At 41.6% G+C, this 19,623-nt stretch overlaps 1 protein-coding gene across 4 annotated transcripts; it reads right to left on the bottom strand.

The window, feature by feature from the left end:
* Positions 1-1,328: 1,328 nt before the first annotated feature.
* LOC125464563 (aurora kinase C-like) lies at positions 1,329-18,905 on the bottom strand. Of its 4 annotated transcripts, none has more exons than XM_048557080.2 (9): positions 18,688-18,905; positions 17,824-17,962; positions 16,573-16,629; positions 9,328-9,385; positions 7,873-8,061; positions 6,379-6,517; positions 3,819-3,967; positions 2,423-2,597; positions 1,329-2,189 (listed from the first exon to the last, which is right to left on the bottom strand). In XM_048557080.2, the coding sequence occupies exons 1-9, from the start codon at positions 18,763-18,765 to the stop codon at positions 2,001-2,003; spliced, it is 1,173 nt and encodes a 390-aa protein (XP_048413037.1). In that variant the 5' UTR covers positions 18,766-18,905; the 3' UTR covers positions 1,329-2,000. The 4 variants fall into 4 exon arrangements, with proteins under 4 accessions (XP_048413037.1, XP_048413038.1, XP_048413039.1 ...); XM_048557081.2 differs by lacking the exon at positions 18,688-18,905 and adding an exon at positions 18,172-18,497; XM_048557082.2 differs by lacking the exon at positions 16,573-16,629.
* Between the last annotated feature and the right edge of the window lie 718 nt (positions 18,906-19,623).

Below are 19,623 nucleotides of genomic sequence, written 5' to 3' on the forward strand. Positions count from 1 at the left end.
TGTCTTTCTAAAGAATGGGATTTTCCCATGGATGGACCAGAATTTTCTTTTTAATTGGCATTGTTTCAAGCATTTACTTTGAAATTTGTAACATTTAATACTAATCAGCCTCTGAATCTTACACTGCCTCTGCCTTGTGATTATGTGGACCAGATTCTAGAGTCATTTAGGATCTTAGTCTTATTCACCTGGTTTGCACAAAAAAAAATCTCCTGAACAGTCTTTTAGTGAAATGTCACCTCAAACTACTGTTAGTTCTTAAAGATATTTTTGATAAAGTAAGCTCTCAAACAATATAAAATATGCCATAAACTACTTACCTTAAGTGTTCCCTATGAAAAATGTATTAAGCCTTTTAAATGCATAATCACTTTAAAGGGATCAAATCCAAGGATGTCTCACTGCCTGCTGGAATTTTGTCTTCTAGCTGTTCATCAAGCAACAAAATTTTTAAAAATTCCAACAGGAAATTAGTTCAGGCCCAGTTAAAGTAGTATGTGAACTCAGCACAAGCAAGCATGATGGCTTTGGAGAAGTTACAAGAGATTTGCTAAATTGATCCAAGAACAAGTCCAACTGTAGATTTTGTTTCAGGGATGAGTGGGTTCAGATAAAGAAAAAAAACCTAACAGGTAATGGTGGGGATTCAGGATGTCTAACAGGCTTGTTGGTTCAATAGCCATTTTCAAAATGGAATTGGATAAACTGGAACAAGAGGTAGAAAGAGCATCCACTGAAACTAACTAGATTAGTCTTTAGAAGATTAGCCACTCACTCAATGGCCTGAATGGCCCTGCCTGCTGCATTTCCCTTAATTGGAAAGTGCAATCAGGGTATATAAACCAGATTATGAATCAAATCAATCATGATCTGCCAAATACCTGCTTCTGACCAACTGCACAGATAGCTGTGTAAATCTGAAGAGCCTTAGTTACATGTTAGAAGGTATGAAATATGTAGAAACTTCTAAAACTAAGTTAAGATAGTGGAAGAGGGAGTTGAAAGCCCAGGAACTTGATACATCAACTCTCTCTCCCCTCCCCACTTGAATTCTTAGTTATTTGCTTCTAGTTCATGAAGATTTTTAAATAGAAGGACAATCTAGTCATTGACATGAGGTCTAATAGAAGACTGAGAAATGGAGTGCCATTTAGGCAGTTATACTGATGTTAGTTTGGAAACAGAATGCATACATTAATTTTTTCAAGCTCTTGTCATTTAGAACAGCTGATGTAACAGATGCATATTATCACCACCTGCACTAAGTTCATTTTTTGTAAACTGATCTACCATATTGTCATGCACATATTTCCATTCACAAAAGGAAGTAATTTCAGGATACTTTTATTTGCAAATAAAACAGAGTTCATGACTAAGAATGTGGCATCTGGTTGCGCAAGGAAGTGTCACAGACACTGCTGCCTAAAAATGTTAATGCTCTCTGAATAACTTAGAGGCAGTTTGCAAAAATTTATATAATGGCTGTATGCAGCAAAAAGAAACAACTCAAAGTAATTCAATCTGGCAGAGCTCAGTCAGCTCCTTTGACCCAACACATACATTAGAGTTGCTTCAGAACCAATCACTGTCATTTACACTAAAGCAACAAAGCAGATTGAATGCCAGTATGGAGAACATGATTTACAATAAATAACTCAAGGCACTCAACAGTTAAGAAAAATATTAAAAGCTGAACTTGAGACATGAAACTGGTCAACAAATTGACACTTGTGTAGTATAAATTGGAGATTATTTAGAATGTGCTAGTGAGTATAAGCTAAATCTTCAGCAATATTCAAAATTTGTACCAAGTGACTTAATCTTTGTGAATATCGATATCAACACTACATTCTAAGGTCAGCTCCAAGTTGAGAAGATAGAAACAGCTGAAACCACATCAAGGGAGGATTAAGGATAGAGAAAAGACATGAAGTACAAAAACTAAGTATAAAGTATTGTATATTCACACAAGATTGCTAATTACATGGCTTGTATACGAGTTAGTGAGCTCCTTCATTCTCTCCACTGGTTGTACATTCTGGTGGAAGGAGCCTCCGAGCATTGGCTTTCACCCATGGATGTTCCATCACGCCCTTGAGGGGAAGTCTCAGGACTGGATTATGTCGAAGCAACTGGCTGATCAGACTCTTGGCACCATCTGACATGCTGGATGGAAAATGGATTTCCACCTGAAAAAAATTCCTATGTTAACAGATTCTGTTTGAGGACTAGTTGGCAATACATCAATACCAGACTTGTAAACAACACACCTAAAGAGCACATTCTTACCGGTGAATTAATAAGAGTTACCATTACCATTTAGACCAGTAGTGCTCCAAATGTGTTACTAGACATAGGCTGATGTACAGATCAGTTAAAGTTATTAGAATTTTCTAATCATGCTCAATTGACAGCTGATTACCTTACAGATTTTCCTGTAGGTCTCTTGGTGAGATGATGATTCAAATGGAGGGTGTCCTACCAGGAATTCGTAGCATAGAATGCCCAGGCACCATAAGTCTACTTTTTCATCATGCAACCGCCCTTCCACCATCTCTGGAGGCAGGTAATCCAAAGTGCCGCATAAAGTCTTTCTTCTGCAGGGGTTTGATTTATTGATCAAATAAATAGTCAGACAAAACCTAGGAGCATCTTATTAACCCTGACAATACAGCAAGTAAAACCCAATGTCCGAATACTGTTATTTGTCAGTTTTCAAATCATTGATAGGGGTTACTGGTAAAGATGATTTTTTTCACATCTATTGCTCTTTTAGATTAAACCACATGCTGGGCAACAAAAGCTTCAAATACAACCTTTAGATTTGATATTAATGAAAAACATTGTTAAACTACTATCCAGGATTACCAATCACACTATGGGCACCAAACAAGAGGGAAAGTGAAGTCACATAAAAGCAGGGAAGAAGAATTAAGACAGGGATTTTGAGGGAGTTTCTGGCCGTGAGCATAACTCAAACTGCCAAACAATGGGATAGAGAACAAGCAGGTCTGTGTATACTCCAGAAGACACTACAGCATGGCAGGAAAACCCTTGGAAGGAACCAAACAAGGATGCACATCTTTCAATCATTCATTGATATATGTGAGCCTTGCTGAGCTTGACCAGCACAAAAACCACAGTTCCTGGGAATCAGTCAACTAGAAAAAGCTGAAAATATTCAGCAGGTCAAGCAGCAACTGCAGATAATAATGACATTAAACTTTTGAATCTGTGGCCTTTGATCAAAATTCAAAAAAACTTACACAGGAATAATGGTCATGCAGGTTTAATTATGAAGAAACAGTTGTGATCTAAATTAGGTCAAGACTGTAGAGGCAGCAGACAGTGATGGATAGTTGTACAGTCTTGAGAGAGAGAGAGAGAGAGAGAGAGAGAGGGAGGGGGAGAGTTTTAGATGACAAATCAGATGTAGGAAAGGAACTCGGCTCAGTTTCAAATAGGGCAAAGACTTCCACCCTCACGGAGATGTTGCTATGAGCCACAGGAAATGTTTCTTGGTTTTACCAACATTAATCCACAAGAAAGTACAACATATTTATTCCTCTCTTACAACATGTTTGAATCTCATTCCTTAATTAGTTATACTGTGCAGTTCCTTTAAGATACCCAAATAAGTCAAACAAACAACGCATGCATACAAAATGCCTGCTCCCTATGTGATACATTTCCAATCACTGCAAGGCTACACATTCATACAGCTCAGGAAGAACACCAGTCTTGTCACTGGACATGAAAGTGACCAGAGATTTCTTGTACATTTGCAAAGTGGTAAATGTAAGTGACAATTCTCAAACCTGGATGACGGAGCATGCACAGACCAGCCAAAGTCAGCTATTTTCAATTCCCCACGCAGACCAAGTAGTAGATTCTCTGGTTTGATGTCTCTATGAATCACCTTCTTTAAATGACAATAAAGTAATGCATCGGCCAGTTCCAACATGTACTGCAATATTCAAAGATAAAAGTTTCAGTATCAATTCACTTTCTGCTGTTCCAAAGTGAAATAAACTCTTTATAAGATTGCCAGGTTATTGTCAGGAACAAGGCAGATCAACTGCACTAACATTAGTCATGATTAATTTGGCCAGTATATGGAAATTAATTGACATGAAGGAAATGGTTAATAATCCAGTGAATAAGGGAGTTAAAGCTCTGGCACAACAAAAAAACTAAAACGAGAAAAAAATGTTACAAGCAGAAGCAGTGTGTAAAAAGCTAAGAAGGAAGGAGAGATCACCTCTAGAGTGAGGCACAACTTGAGAGACGGTGTACGCTTAAGGGATTTTGGAGCAGCATGGGAATTTGGTAAAGGAAGGAAGAGATGATTTTCCTTTCTTGACTCTCAGTTTAAGGTCTTTTAACAGGATAAATTGAAATCCAAGTGCAGGGGGCCAGTGCAAAGCTAAGAATGACACAGATAAGGGAAAACTTAAGGTCATTGGTTGGTGATAGCTGCTAGTTTGACTGTTTTAGGTTACTTTCAGATGGAAGGTAAATGGGAGAAATATTTGCGATTAAAACCAAAAGGCTAGTAAAGAAACAAAAAACACAAAGAACTAAGTAAATAAAATAAAAATACAGAGCTAAGCAATGTGTTGCACCTGCATGATACAGAGGTAAATGCACGGCTCACAGTGGCGTGGGAGAAGTGGGTTTGAATTTATGGGACAGTGACATCAGTACTGACTCCGTTTGAGTGGAGGTAAGAAAGAGTCAGGAAAAGGCAACATAGGACTAGTGTACAGACCCCCAAAACAGTAGCCGCTCTGTAGAAAAATGTGTAAAAAATTGATAAGAGCATGTAGAAACAATAGAGCAATTATTGACTTTAATCTTCATACTGATCAAAAGTGGTAAGGGCGGCTATAAATAGAGAATTCAGAGTACTTTAAAAAGTTAGTTTCCTAGAACAACAGTCATGAAGCTAATCAGGGAGTAGCCCAACTTGGATCTGGTAATGGGTAATGGGGTACGGTCAATAATGACCCCAAGCAAAGAAAGCAGGAATCATAACATAGTGAATATTATATTCAGTTTGACAATGAGAAATTTGGGCCAGAAACAACTATGCTTAACTTAAATAAAGAGAATTACAATGAAAGGAGATTAGAGTTAGCTAAAAAGTGAACTGGGCAGATAAATTAGCAGCAGTGGTAGACATTTAAGGAGGTAACTCATAACTGTCATCCCAGTAAAGAGCAAAGATTCTGAGAGATAAAGCAATTATTGCTAACCAAGTAAGGAGAGCATTAAGAAGAAAGGAAATCAAGGTCAGTTGATAGCCCTGACGACTAGGATAAAAAAAAAATTGAGAATCCAGTAGAGGGCTATAAAGATAGCCTAGACAGAAAAAGAGAGACCAAACTAGACAGGAATGTAAAAACTGACACTAGAGAAGCTTTTTTAAATATGTAAAAGAAACAGGTCAAAGTGAACAAAAGCCACTTAGAAAATGAATCTGTGGAGGTGGTTTTGGGAAACAAGCAAAATGGCAGGAGAGTTAAAACAGAATTTTGCATCATTCATTTTGGAAAATACTGTGAACATCCAGAGCAGAATGTTGGGTGGTGGGGGGGGGAAAAAAAAAAACCAGTAGATGTGTTGTATTTGAAGGCACTCAAAAGTCTTCACACAAAAGATTAAGTGATAAACATTAAGACCTATGGGTGTTGCTGGTAGTATATTGATACAGAATAGAGAATGGACTAATTAGCTAATGGGCAGGTGGGATTCCATAGGAAATCAGATGCAGGGACCACAAATATTAATGACTTGAAAGAAGGAAGTGAATGTACTATAGCTAAGTTTGCAGATGGCAAAAATAGGTTTAAAGGGAGGCTGTGAGAGGGATACAAACAGCTCAGGAGAGAGACAACTAAGTTGATAAATGGAGCAAGAAGTTGGTAAATGGAGTATGATGTAGGAAGATGTGAAATTGTTTGTTTCAGAAGGTAGAAACAAGATAATTTCTGGAGAAAAGCTACAATACAAAGAGGGACTTGGGGCTCTTCCACATGAAACAAGGAAAGCTAGCACATAGTTGCAGTCCTGATCACAATGAATGGCAGAGCAGGCTCAAGGGACCAAATGCCCTACTCGTACTCCTTGTGTTTACATTTAAGTTTCACACCAAATTTGACATTTTAATCTGCTGTTACATCCTGATGCCTAATTCGCAAAGACCTATTCCAGGTCTGTCTGTAAACAGATGGAATATTCACTTCTGACCACTGATGCTCAACATCCCTGCAACTCAAAAACTGGCACTGAGGGGCAAAACTCAAGGAGACAAATACAGATACCAAAAACACAAACTTTACAGTTTGCAATGTGTATTTATTCATGCTCACTCACGGTAGCACTCTGTTGTTCAGTGAAGCAGCCTCGTTTCTGCAGCTCTTTGTACAACTCTCCACGAGGAGCAAATTCTAACATTAAGTAAATTCTTGTTCGATCAAAGAAATAGTTGTAAAGCCTCAAGATGTTCGGATGCCTGCAATTTAAAGATGATGCACATAAGATGCTGTTAGCATAATGGGAAGAATAGAAAGCAGAATACTGGGTCAATGGAAAGATTCTTGGTAGTGTGGATGTGCAGAGGGATCTTGGTGTCCACGTACATAGATCCCTGAAAGTTGCCACCCAGGTTGATAGTGCTGTTAAGACAGCTTACGGTGTGTTAGGTTTTATTGGTAGAGGGATGAGTTCTGGAGCCATGACGTTATGCTGTACAAAATGCTAGTGCGGCCTCACTTGGAATATTGTGTGCAGTTCTGGTCGCCCCATTACAGGAAAGATGTGGAAGCATTGGAAAAAGATGCAGAGGAGATTTACCAGGATGTTGCTGGTCTGGAGTGCAGGCCCTATGAAGAAAGGCTGAGGGACTTGGGTCTGTTCTCATTAGAGAGAAGGCGGCTAAGAGGGGATTTAATAGAGACATACAAGATGATCAGAGGATTAGATAGGGTGGACAGCGAGTCTTTTTCCGAGGATGACGACACCAGCTTGTATGAGGGGGCATAGCTACAAATTGAGGGGTGATAGATTTAAGACATATCAGAGGCAGGTTCTTTACTCAGAGTGGTAAAGGCATGGAACGCCCTGCCTGCCAATGTAGTTAACTCAGCCACATTAGGGGCATTTAAACAGTCCTTAGATAAGCATAATCGATGATGATGGGATAGTGTAGGGGGATGGACTTAGATTAGTTCACAGGTTGGCGCAACATTGAGGGCCAAAAGGCCTGTTCTGTGCTGTATTGTTCTATGTTCTAAAATGAACAATCGCCACAGATCAGAAGCCTTTTATTCCCATATGACTGATTGAGGAACAAAGTTTACTCAGGGCTTTGGGCAGAACCATTTTTTGGCTGACTTGAATATTCAGATACAAAACAAAATACTTAGCAATTTTATAGAAAAACCAAGTCATGATATCAGCAGTGTGATTTTGTTTTCTCACATAGCTGTGGCTGTGGAATGAGGGCATTGTCAGATAATTACATTGACAGGAACAGAAAATAACAGACAAAACTTCATGCCTGTTTGAAGTCTGTAATAAGACCCAAAGGGAATCTTCCCAAATCATTTGCTGTAATGGTGCCTGCCCCAGACCCTAATTCTCTTTCCCACTGCTGCAAAAAAAGTGTTGAGGCTGATAAACTGAAAAGTAAATGGATAGTAAAAGTATAGATCAACAATGGCAGAACATGCTTAGGAGGATGCCATTCAGCCTCATGTGGAGAAAAAGGATTTTATAATTTAAATCCTGAACATTATTTCCCCAGATAGGACAAAATATCTAGGCAACAAAAAGATGGGTAATTTATTTGAAAACAAACCAACTTACTTGAGATGGGACTGAATTTCAATTTCTCTTCGGAGCTGATGCTCAACATTTTCTTTCTCAAGGTGAGACTTGAAAAGCACTTTCAGTGCCAGGATAAATTTTGTTTCCCGTTCACGAGCCATGTACACATTTCCAAATTTGCCTTTTCCAAGGGGACGTCCAATGTCAAAATCATCGATGGACCAGTTTCTGATTCAAAGACATTTGTTTAATGCAGAACTCAGATTACTACTATGGCAGCAAAGAAGCGAAGGGACTTAAACATGAAAATCAAAGACTCATACCTGGGATAAAGCAAACTTTAATACAATTCCTGCCTTTGAAGAATTTTAATCCCTGATTATTCAGAAGTAGATTTGTGGCATTTAAAATACAGGGATTTTGATGGACCCTCAGATGTTATATTACAGAACGTCATACATACACACTGACACACTGCCACAGCTAATCAGTTGCAACTTCTTATTCTGCAAAACCTGACCTACAAAAGATTGCCTGTATCTTTCAAACATCATTTGTGTTCAATTGGAACGTAACGAGAATTCTCATCATCTGCATCATTTGTCATTTCCGACTGCTGGAAATGATCCGAGTAACTGACTCCAGTTACGAGTTATCCCATCATATTTAGATTCATCTACTACACAATGCCTTAAAAACTTAGGACGGCCTAGGCAAAGCTAACAGCTCCCTGTTGTTGAAAGTACTACATAGGTGAGTCCGTCAATGTGCAAAGACCACCTTCATCAAGCAGTGTCATGTAGTCTCTGCTGGAAAAAAGCCACAACTACCATGGTTTTGATCTCTATTAAACATTATACTGTATATGATCTCAAGTATGATGCATCATAACAAACAGGTGGAGATGAAATAAAAACAGAAGTTGCTGGAAAAGCTGCAGCAAGTCTGGTAAAACCTGTTAAAGAAAAAAATCACAGTTGACATTTTGGGTACGGTGACCCTTCCTCGGAACTTCCCTCCTCAGATGGGGAGGTAATGGCCTCATCATATTATCACTAGACTGTTAATTCAGAGACTCATAACATTCTGGGGACCCAGGTTCAAATTCCACCACTGCAGATGGTGGAATTTGAATTCAATAAAATATCTGGAATTAAGAATCTAATGATGACCATGAATTCATTGCCAATTGTCAGGAAAAACCCATTTGGTTCACTAATGTCTTTTGGGGAAGGATACTGCCATCCTTACCTGGTCTGGCCTACATACCAGGATGGACAATAAATGCTGCCTAGCCAGCAATAGGCTCATCCCGTTAAATGAATAAAGAAAAAAAAACACTTGTGAACACTCTGAAGCAAGCAGCAGCCAACTTATTTGCTTTTTGATGTACAGTAACCCTTGTTCAATAGCTAAAGGTGAATACAGAATCAGATATTAATCACAGCTCTCTCAAAAGAAACAGAATTCAGTGAACAAACAAAAGTTACTCACTTAACTAACTGCTGGTTTTCTGGTTCTGCCAGTACTCCTTGAACTCCAGATCCCAATGCTACAGAAAAGATCAAAACATAACTTGATTTTCCATGCAACATTTTATATTTTTAAAAAATTGCAAGACATCACCCAAAGATTGTCACAAGTTAAATTTCAAAAAGCTAACCACCTTTAACTTAAGTGGAGAATGTTGCATTATAGGGATATCTTGAGCACTGGCACAAGTATTGAGACAGCAAGGAACTGTACAATTAGGATGTACTCCACCTGAACCAGTCTAGGACCAGGATCCAAGTGAAAAGGCTAAATAGAACTTTGAAAACTTTTTTTTGGGGGGAGGGGGTGGTGTTTGGAGGGGCGGGGGAAGACCCTCAGGAGAGTTAAGTTAAAAAAAAAAGTTTCCACAACACGTAACAGGAGGTGGCGGAGGCCAAAATCATTGAACGTCTTTAAGATCAGGATTGATAGGTACTTAAATCAGTATGGAGATCAAGAGTGACAGGGAGCAGGCAGGAGAATGGGGTTGGGAAACAGATCAGCTATAAATTGATTGGGGGAAGCAATCTTGATGGGCCAGATGGCCTAATTCTACTTGTGTCTTATTGCTTTTATTCTATGGGAGATTGGACAGACCCTGATTTGTAACCTGCTAAGAAGCTCAGAATCCATATCTCTGGTAAATTGGTGCTCCGATATTATCAGAAGGCTTGCCTCCAGATTGTAGAGTGACAATATCCAACACCCATGGTTCACAAAGCACCTTGCAGTAATCATCCATCAGAACCAGTCTTGATTTTGACTACGTGGTGACCGAGACTGAACAGCAAGCAACAAGCTCAAAGTTTTGATCACCTTATAGAAATTGACAAGCTCAAACGATGGCATCAGTTGTCATCAGGACTGATTCGATTTCTGACTACATTTTTTGAACACAAGAGGTTGAGAGTTGGTTGGTCGTGTTGTATTTCTTTTTAAAGAGATGAGACACTTTTTAGTGTGAAATTAGACTGTAAAAGGTTAAAGAAAAGAGCAGCCTTCAGTTAATGAACTTTGTGCTTCAGAGGATAAAGTCTGTTGGAGTCTATAAACAACAGTTATTGCTATCAAAACATTCCAGAGTGGGACTGGAGCTGGAAGAGATTCAGAGGCTGGGAAATGAGAAACAGAGAAGGGATATGAAAAACAATGCCAGGCTAAGTGATACTTGCCTGAAAGAGAAGGCATTAAAACAATATTAGCCCATGACCTAAAATGGCCATGTTTCCTTTTTTTTTATGATTTTGAATTAGGCTATGCTCATATGACAAAAATCTGTCTAAAGATACTAGCCTTAATGTCTCAGAGCCAAATACTTTTCTTTTAAAAAGGCTGTGAAGCTTCCTGCCCCAATTAACCTCACAGACAGTGCATTTTAAATTCCTACCATCCTGTGGAAAAATCTTTCCTCAAGTCCTGTCTAAATGTCTTGTTTTTCACCTTAGTGTTTGGTCCCCTTGTTATTGAGCTTTCAACTGACTAGAATAGTTGCTTTCCATCAACAATGGCAATGTGCCTCATTATTTAATATACCTCAAGAATCAGGCCCCCTCTCAACCTTCTCTACTTGAGACAACTGGAGCATGTTCAGCTTCTCTTCGTATCTCAATTGCTCCATTCAGGAAATATCCTGGTGAATCTTCTGTACAAATCCTATGCAGTCGTGTCTTACCTATAGTATGGTGACCAGAGTTGCACAGTATTCCAGTTGTGACCTAAGCAACTTTACAGCTGAGATAACTCCCTGCCACAACTGATAAAGGCAAATGTCCATGTGCATTCTTAACAATCCTATTAACTGTTCTGCCACCTTCAGGGATCTGTGGGTGATCATCCCAGAATCTGATTTTCCTCATGTCATGCCATTCATTGAGTACTCCCCTACCTTGTTACTTCTTCCAAAGTGCGTCACTCCACATTTGTCAGGGTTAAATTCCACCTGCCACTGATCAACCCATCTGACCAAACCATCTATATGCTCTTGTAACTGAAGACCTCCTTCCTCACTCAATCAACCAACTTTTTATTGTCAGTGGTATTGTGAATGATACAGGACACAGCATTGATTCCTGTAGCAGGCCAATGGACAAAGAAACAATCACTACTTGGTCTCCTACCACTAAGCCAATTTGGGACTCAAATTGCCAACTTTGAAAGTACTATAACTGAGGCTAGTGTACAGAATTGCACAATTGTTAGTTTATTAGATGGCTATCCAGTCCTTCTTAGTTGTACCAGCTCTCAATGAGCATAATTTGCTGAGTTCCAAACAAGACATACTGGACTTGTGTTCTCTCTCACTCTCCACCAAGATGCTGCCAGACTCCGATTCTCCAGCGCTTGGATTTCATTTCAGATTGAGCATTCTTAACACTTTGCTTTCATATTTTAAAAAAAACAACTTAGTACCATTCACCAACTCTTTCCCATAATCATGCATATTATTCAAAAAACTGAATTAAATCATAGAAATACATACATACGAACCCAGTAGCAGTATGCCATCCAGCATCAAGCCTGCAGCACTATTTAATAAAACCTGGCTGACCTGACTGCAGCTTCAAATTCACATTCTTACTTACTGCTGATATCCAGCAAGGGATGAAAGGTTAAGAATTTACTTCTGCCCACAAAACACTCAAGATTTTGCTTTCAATAACTTCAAGACTGAGGAAAACAAGTTACATTTTCCCTAATTGGCAACATTTAAAAACTTAAATTGTAGTTCTTGATTCTCCTATAAGAGGGAACCTATTTCCCATCTCAACACCCTTTAGATCTTGTGTTTCAACTAAGTCACCTCCTGGTCTAAACTTCAGGAGATAAAATATTTGCTTGTCAACCTCAAGACAACTCACTTGTATCAAGTATTAGCCTAGTAAACATTCTCTGAACTACCGTGTTTACATCCTTCCTGAAATAAAAGGTAGGACAACTTGACTGAATGGGCAGTCAGTGGCAGATGAAATTTAATGAGGAGAAATGCAGTGTTTGATTTCAAATCAGAAGAATGAAGCGATGCTGTTCAATATAGTTATAGAATTCTAAAGGGGGATGCAGGAACACAGGACAAAATCATTCAACAGGCAATGCAGGTTGAGTGCGGTTAAAAGCGCCACGTGGAATTGTGACTTCTAAAACAGGGACGAATAACTACCTTTTTGTAGTCTAACAAGCTTGTATAAATTAATGGCTTAGCCTCCAAATGGTCTATCACTCCTTGTCCTCAGCACCACCCATTAGAAGCATATGAAGGAATTAGAGGGTTCCCAAGATGAGGTACTTGAGCTGCATGAATTAATTGGAGAAGTGTGGCTTTTTTTCTTTAGTGAAAGAAAAAAACTGCAGAGAGCCTTGATAGAGATGCTCAAGTTTCAAGTGGCCTGGACAGAATAGAAAGGGAGCAGCTGGTCCCATCAGTGGATACATAGAACAGTACAGCCCACGATGTTGTGCCGACCATTGATCCTCATGTCTGCACCCTCAAATTTCTGTGACCATATGCATGTCCAGCAGTCTCTTAAATGACCCCAATGACCTTGCTTCCACAACTGCTGCTGGCAACGCATTCCATGCTCTTACAATTGTGTAAAGAACCCACCTCTGACATCCCCTCCATACTTTCCTCCAACCAGCTTAAAACTATGATCCCTTGTGTTAGCATTTTCTGCCCTGGGAAATAGTCTCTGGCTATCAACTCTATCTATGCCTCTCATTATCTTGTATACCTCAATTAGGTCCCCTCTCCTCCTCCTTTTCTCCAATGAAAAAAGTCCAAGCTCAGTCAACCTCTCTTCATAAGATAAGCCCTCCATTCCAGGTAGCATCCTGGTAAACCTCCTCTGAACCCTCTCCAAAGCATCCACATCTTTCCTATAATAGGGCGACCAGAACTGGACGCAGTATTCCAAGTGCGGTCTAACCAAAGTTTTATAGAGCTGCAACAAGATCTCATGACTCAAACTCAATCTCCCTGTTAATGAAAGCCAAACCACCATATGCTTTCTTAACAACCCTGTCCACTTGGGTGGCCATTTTAAGAGATCCATATATCAGCACACCAAGATCCCTCTGTTCCTCCACACTGCCAGAATCCTATCCTTAATCTTGGACTCAGCTTTCAAATTCGACCTTCCAAAATGCATCACCTCGCATTTATCCAGGTTGAACTCCATCTGCCACCTCTCAGGCCATCTCTGCATCCTGTCAATGTCCCGCTGCAGCCTGCAACAGCCCTCTACACTGTCAATGACACCGCCAACCTTCATGTCATCTGCAAACTTGCTGACCCATCCTTCAATCCCCTCATCCAAGTCATTAATAAAAATTACAAAACAGTAGAGGCCCAAGGACAGGGCCCTGTGGAACACCACTCTCCACTGACTTCCAAGCAGAATATTTTCCTTCTACTACCACTCACTGTCTTCTGTTGGCCAGCCAATTCTGTATCCAGACAGCTAAGTTCCCTGTATCCCATTCCTCCTGACCTTCTGAATGAGCCTACCATGGGGAACTTTATCAAATGCCTTGCTGAAGTCCATATACACCACATCCACAGCTCAACTCTCAAACTTTTCTAGTCACATCCTCAAAGAACTCGATAAGGTTTGGAGGCATGACCTGCCCCTCTCAAAGCTGTGTTGACTGCATTTAATCAAGCCATGCTCTTCTAGATGGTCATAAATCCTATCCCTCAGAATCCTTTCTAACACCTTGCAGACGACAGACGTGAGACTTACTGGTCTGTAGTTGCCGGGGATTTCCCTATTTCCTTTCTTGAAGGGAGGAATTACATTTGCCTCTCTCCAGTCCTCAGGTATGACTGGTGGAGAGCGAGGATGCAAAGATCTTCGCAAGTGGCAGAGCAATTGCATTTCTCGTTTCCCAAAGCAGCAGAGGACAAATCTGGTCTGGGCCTGGCGACTTGTCAATCTTAATGTTTGACAAAATTTTCAGCACATCAGCTTCCTCTATCTCTAGCCATTCCAGCATGCACACCTGCTCTTCAAAGGTTTCATTCACTACAAAGTTCGTTTCTTTCATAAAGACAGAAGAAAAAAAACTCATTTAGGGCTTCCCCTACCCCTTCAGACTCCACACACAAGTTCCCTATTCTATCCCTGATCAGCCCTACTCTTTCTTTGACCATTCTCTTATTCCTCACATCAGTGTAAAATGCCTTTGTGTTCTCCCTAATCCGTTCTGTCAAACCTTTCTCGTGCCCCCTCCTGGCTCTCCTCAGGCCATTTTTGAGCTCTTTCCTCACCTGCCTGTAATCCTCTAGAGCTGAGCTTGACCCTAGCTTCCTCCACCTTATGTAAGCTACCTTCTTCCTTTTGACAAGAAGCTCCACCGCTCTCATCATCCAAGGTTACTTTATCTTACCCCTTCTTGTCTGTCTCAGAGGGCCATATTTATTCGTCACTCAAACAACTGTTTAAGGAACAGTTGTTGCAAGTGTCTATAGTGCCTTTACCATGGAACAATTGCTCCCAGTCCATGCTTCCTAACTCATGTCTAATCGCATCATAGTTTCCTCTTCCCCAATTAAATATCCTCCCATTTTGCCTAATCCCCTCCTTCTCCATAGCTTTGTAGAATATGAGGCAGTTATGGTCACTATCACCAAAATGCTCTCCCACCACAAGATCTGATACCTGCCCCGGCTCATTTCCGAGCACCAAGTCTAGAATGGCCGCTCCCCTCGTCGGCCTGTCAACGTACTGAGTTAGGAAACCCTCCTGAACACACCTTACAAAAACAGCTCCGTTCAAATCTTCTGCTCGAAGGAGGTTCCAATCAATATTGGGAAAGTTAAAGTCACCCATTACAACAACCCTACTACGTCCACACTTTTCCAAAATCTGGCGACCTATGCTTTCTTCAAATCTCCCTGCTGCTATTGGGGGGCCTGTAGTAAAGCCCTAATGAGGTGACTACTCCCTTGCTGTTCCTAATACAATGAGAATTAGAGGATATTATTTACATGGATTTGAAAGAGACAATTGAGACAGAAGAAAACAACTTTACACAGTAAGTAGGAAGGATCTGGAAGGCACTACCCAAGTGTGCTGTGGAGGCAGGTTCAACTGCAAAACAGAAAAGAAAATTGCAGGGCTGTACAGAACGACACCATACGAAATCACTCCTTCACAAGGCCAGTCCAAGCCAAATGGCCTCCTTCTGTGCATAACCATTGTATGTTTCTACAATTTCAGATTAAAACGCTAACAGACCAGCATGTATTTAAATTAAGTTTTACTATAACTTTGGCAAGCATACGTAAAATACTCATAGTACTTCAGCCATGCTGTTTGCCCCAAGTAGAGATATCCACTTTGATACTAAATCAGCACCAACCATGCTCTTAATAGTCTTTTACTATATGTACAATTGCAAGGGACATTTAAATTCTGATTAGTTAATTGGTAGCATCTTACACTCTCACTTGGCTTCTTATTACAAAGGCCCAGCTGGGATTCAGCTGCATTGTCACAATGTTCTGCTTTGTCTTCAGTCAACATCAATGGAGTTCCAGCCTCATGCAAAAGTATCTATTAGTGTCCCTTTGCAACTGTTTTCTCTTATCTACATCACTTACTGTGCCACCTAACTTACAAACCTCAATGTATAGTTCTCACTTCCAAGTAATTTAAAATATGATATCCTACCATTGGATTCAGGGATATAGCATACATCATATCATGCTAAATTGAGTACATACCTACTGTCAATACTTCCTCACCAAGACAATAGGGCAGTTATTTCCATATCTGCCCCTGTATTAACAGCCTGAAAAGTCCATATACACATCATGGCACACTGTACTACATCTGATATCATCTCAGAAATTAGGAATTAGGTTCTAAAGGGATCATTTGCCTATCGCAAACTGGAAAACAATATTCTGTATTTCCAAATGCTATTGAAGTGCCAACATTTCCCAACCAGCACAACTGAATTTTAGTCATTCGTTTTGCAAGAATGCAATTAGACTGTTTGATCTATTCAGAGCAGGATCAAGTCAAAAATGCCAGAACAGATTAAAGGAAGTAGAGTTCATGAAAGGAGATGGCACATGTAATAGCTTCTGTGTGTAGAACAGCTTCCTAACATCTCTCCTAAACAGTCTGGCCCTAGTTCTCAGACTATGCCCTCTCATTCTAGAATCTCCAATCACAGGAAATACAGTTCATCTTTGCCTACCATCTTTTCTTAAGGTCTTGAAGACTTGGATCAGATCACCTCTTAAACTTCTGAATCCTACAGAAAACAGACAAAGTTTGCATAATTTACAAAGATTAAAGGGGATGATCTGATCTGGAACGTTGAGGGAACAGGATGATCTGATTTAGAATTTAAATGGTTAATAGTGATCTGATCAAAGTTTTAACAGACAAAGACAGAAGATAAACTATTTCCACTGATTAAGGATTTTAGAACAAGGGCTCAAATTAAGGCTAGATCATTCAGAAATGATACTAGGAAGCATCTCTATACACAAACGGTGGTACATGTTTGGAGCTCTTCTCCACAAAAGGAAGCTAGATGCTCAACCGGTTGTAAGTTTTAAATCTGAGATAGATAGTACCTTTTGCCAGCTATCTTTCTTACAAACATACATTGTACTCCCTCCAAGGCCAATGCACCTGTTACAAAAACCTTCCTGACAAAGATAGCACTTGGGAAAGAAAATTGTTGGGCAGTGGGTGACATTCCTGTCTGAGCTTGAAGCTGCATGTTCAAGTTTTACTGCAGGACTTGATATCCAACAAAGATGCATCCACAAGCTACAGCCCAGTTCATCCCCTCCCCCCACTGCACCACACAACCAGCCCAGCTCTTCCCCTCCACCCACTGCATCCCAAAACCAGTCCAACCTGTCTCTGCCTCCCTAACCTGTTCTTCCTCTCACCCATCCCTTCCTCTCACACCAAGCCACACCCCCAGCTACCTACTAACCTCATCCCACCTCCTTGACCTGTCCATCTTCCCTGGACTGACCTATCCCCTCCCTACCTATACTCTCTCCACCTATCTTCTTTACTCTCCATCTTCAGTCCACCTCTCTCCCTATTTATTCCAGCTCCCTCTCCCCATCCCCCTCTCTGATGAAGGGTCTAGGCCCAAAACGTCAGCTTTTGTGCTCCCGAGATGCTGCTTGGCCTGCTGTGTTCATCCAACCTCACATTTTATTGCCTTGGATTCTCCAGCATCTGCAGTTCCCATTATCACTCCACAAGCTATACAAACAGTTTGAACATCAATTTGTAAATCATTCCAATACTGCCAAGTGGCACATGGTAGGAGCAGGACAGAACTGTGCAATAGAAAGAAAATTGGGGTCTTGTGAAAATACCTAGTATCACTAAATCCTATGTGAATTTACTCAGGTTCGAGTGTCTTATAGAGTTGGTGCATATTCGGGAGATGGTGCAGATAAATGTACTACTGTACCTGTTGCTTGTGGCACCACAGTAGCAACTTTGGACATGTTTTTTGAGAAGATGGCTGTCGGTGATACAGGAATGGAGGATCCACTCAGCTGCTTTTTCAGACAAGGCTTTGGACTACACAGCCTATTCGGCGTAAATGGCTGTGGGAGGAGGAAAAGGGTCAAAAAAAATCCACACACTTACGATAGACTAATCCCCTCATTTGGTGGCTAGGATCCTCCCCCGCGCACCAACGAATCCCACTCACCTCTCCTCTCCAAAACTATCCCCTCCTTTACTGCAGGGGGTTCCAGCTATACCCCACCTCCCTCAATTCCCCTTTTCACCCATTACTCCCTTCCTTCCTCACCCTCTTACTGCTCCCGAGCCGCTGTGGGTCCCAATTCTCCTTAGTGGTCATTGCGGGCGAGTGGCCTGGTCCGGCCGCTTCAGGGCGGGACTCAGAGGAGGGTGCGAAATGGGCTTACTGCCGGAGTCAGTGTGTAAAAGCCCGTCTCAGCGTAGCTCCCTGCAGCTCTCCCTTTCGATCTCGCACCACTAACGGTTCCCGCTCGGCCTCTCAGTTCAAACCGCTGGGACTGACAGCTGATTGGCTCATGGCGTAGACAGTCTCGGTCCGGATTGGATAACCCCGACAAAGGTTGCTATTGGTGGACTGGGCCTTGCGGGCGAAGAAGATGGAGAGGATGGACGCTGTGAGCCTGCTGCGGCAACGACCAGCCAGACGCCGAGGTACACGCAACGCCCACCTCCGCCGGTACACTCACACACCACCCTCCCCTCCCCCTGTCAGAGGTACACACACACCGCCCCCATCCCCAAGGTGGACACACACGACCCTCCAGACCCCCAGAGGTGCACTCACACGCCATCTCCCACCCCACAGGGAGACAATAGATAATAGGTGCAGGAGTCGGCCATTCGAGCCAGCACCACCATTCATTATGATCAAGGCTGATCAACCACAATCGGTATCCTGTGATAAGGGGAACTGCAGATGCTGGAGAATCCAAGACAATAAAATGTGAGGCTGGATGAACGCAGCAGCTCAGGAGCACAAAAGCTGACGTTTCGCGCCTAGACTCTTCATCAGAGACGGAGATGGGGTGAGGGTTCTGGAATAAATAGGGAGAGAGGAGGAGGCGGACCGAAGATGGAGAGACAAGAAGATAGGTGGAGAGGAGAGTATAGGTGGGGAAATAGGGAGGGGATAGGTCAGTCCAGGGAAGACGGACAGGTCAAGGAGGTGGGATGAGTTTAGTAGGTAGGAGGTGGAGGTGCGGCTTGGGGAGGGAGGAAGGGATGCGTGAGAGGAAGAACAGGTTAGGGAGGCAGAGACAGGTTGGGCTGGTTTTGGGATGCAGTGGGTGGAGGGGACGAACAGGGCTGGTTTTGGGATGAGGTGCGGGAAGGGGAGATTTTGAAGCTGGTGAAGTCTACATTGATACCATTGGGCTGCAGGGTTCCCATGCGGAATATGAGTTGCTGTTCCTGCAACCTGCGAGTGGCATCATTGTGGCACTGCAGGAGGCCCATAATGGACATGTCGTCTGAGGAATGGGAGGGGGAGTTGAAATGGTTCGCGACTGGGAGGTGCAGTTGTTTATTGCGAACCGAGCAGAGGTGTTCTGCAAAGCGGTCCCTAAGCCTCCGCTTGGTTTCCCCAATGTAGAGGAAGCCACACCGGGTACAATGGATACAGTATACCACATTGGCAGATGTGCAGGTGAACCTCTGCTCAATAATGGAAAGTCATCTTGGGGCCTGGGATAGGGGTGAGGGAGGAGATGTGGGGGCAAGT

This window comes from Stegostoma tigrinum, chromosome 27 (genome assembly GCF_030684315.1).
Source record: "Stegostoma tigrinum isolate sSteTig4 chromosome 27, sSteTig4.hap1, whole genome shotgun sequence".
Classification (NCBI taxonomy): Eukaryota; Metazoa; Chordata; class Chondrichthyes; order Orectolobiformes; family Stegostomatidae; genus Stegostoma; species Stegostoma tigrinum.

Coding starts and splice junctions, on each gene's coding strand:
- LOC125464563 (XM_048557080.2), bottom strand. CDS start 18,765: ATGAATGGTGGTGCTGGCTCGAATGGCCGACTCCTGCACCTATTATCT. Junction 16,630..17,823: donor TGTGGTGCCACAAGCAACAG/GTACAGTAGTAC, acceptor TGTTTTCTGTAG/GATTCAGAAGTTTAAGAGGT. Junction 3,968..6,378: donor CTGAACAACAGAGTGCTACC/GTGAGTGAGCAT, acceptor TGAATATTGCAG/TACATGTTGGAACTGGCCGA.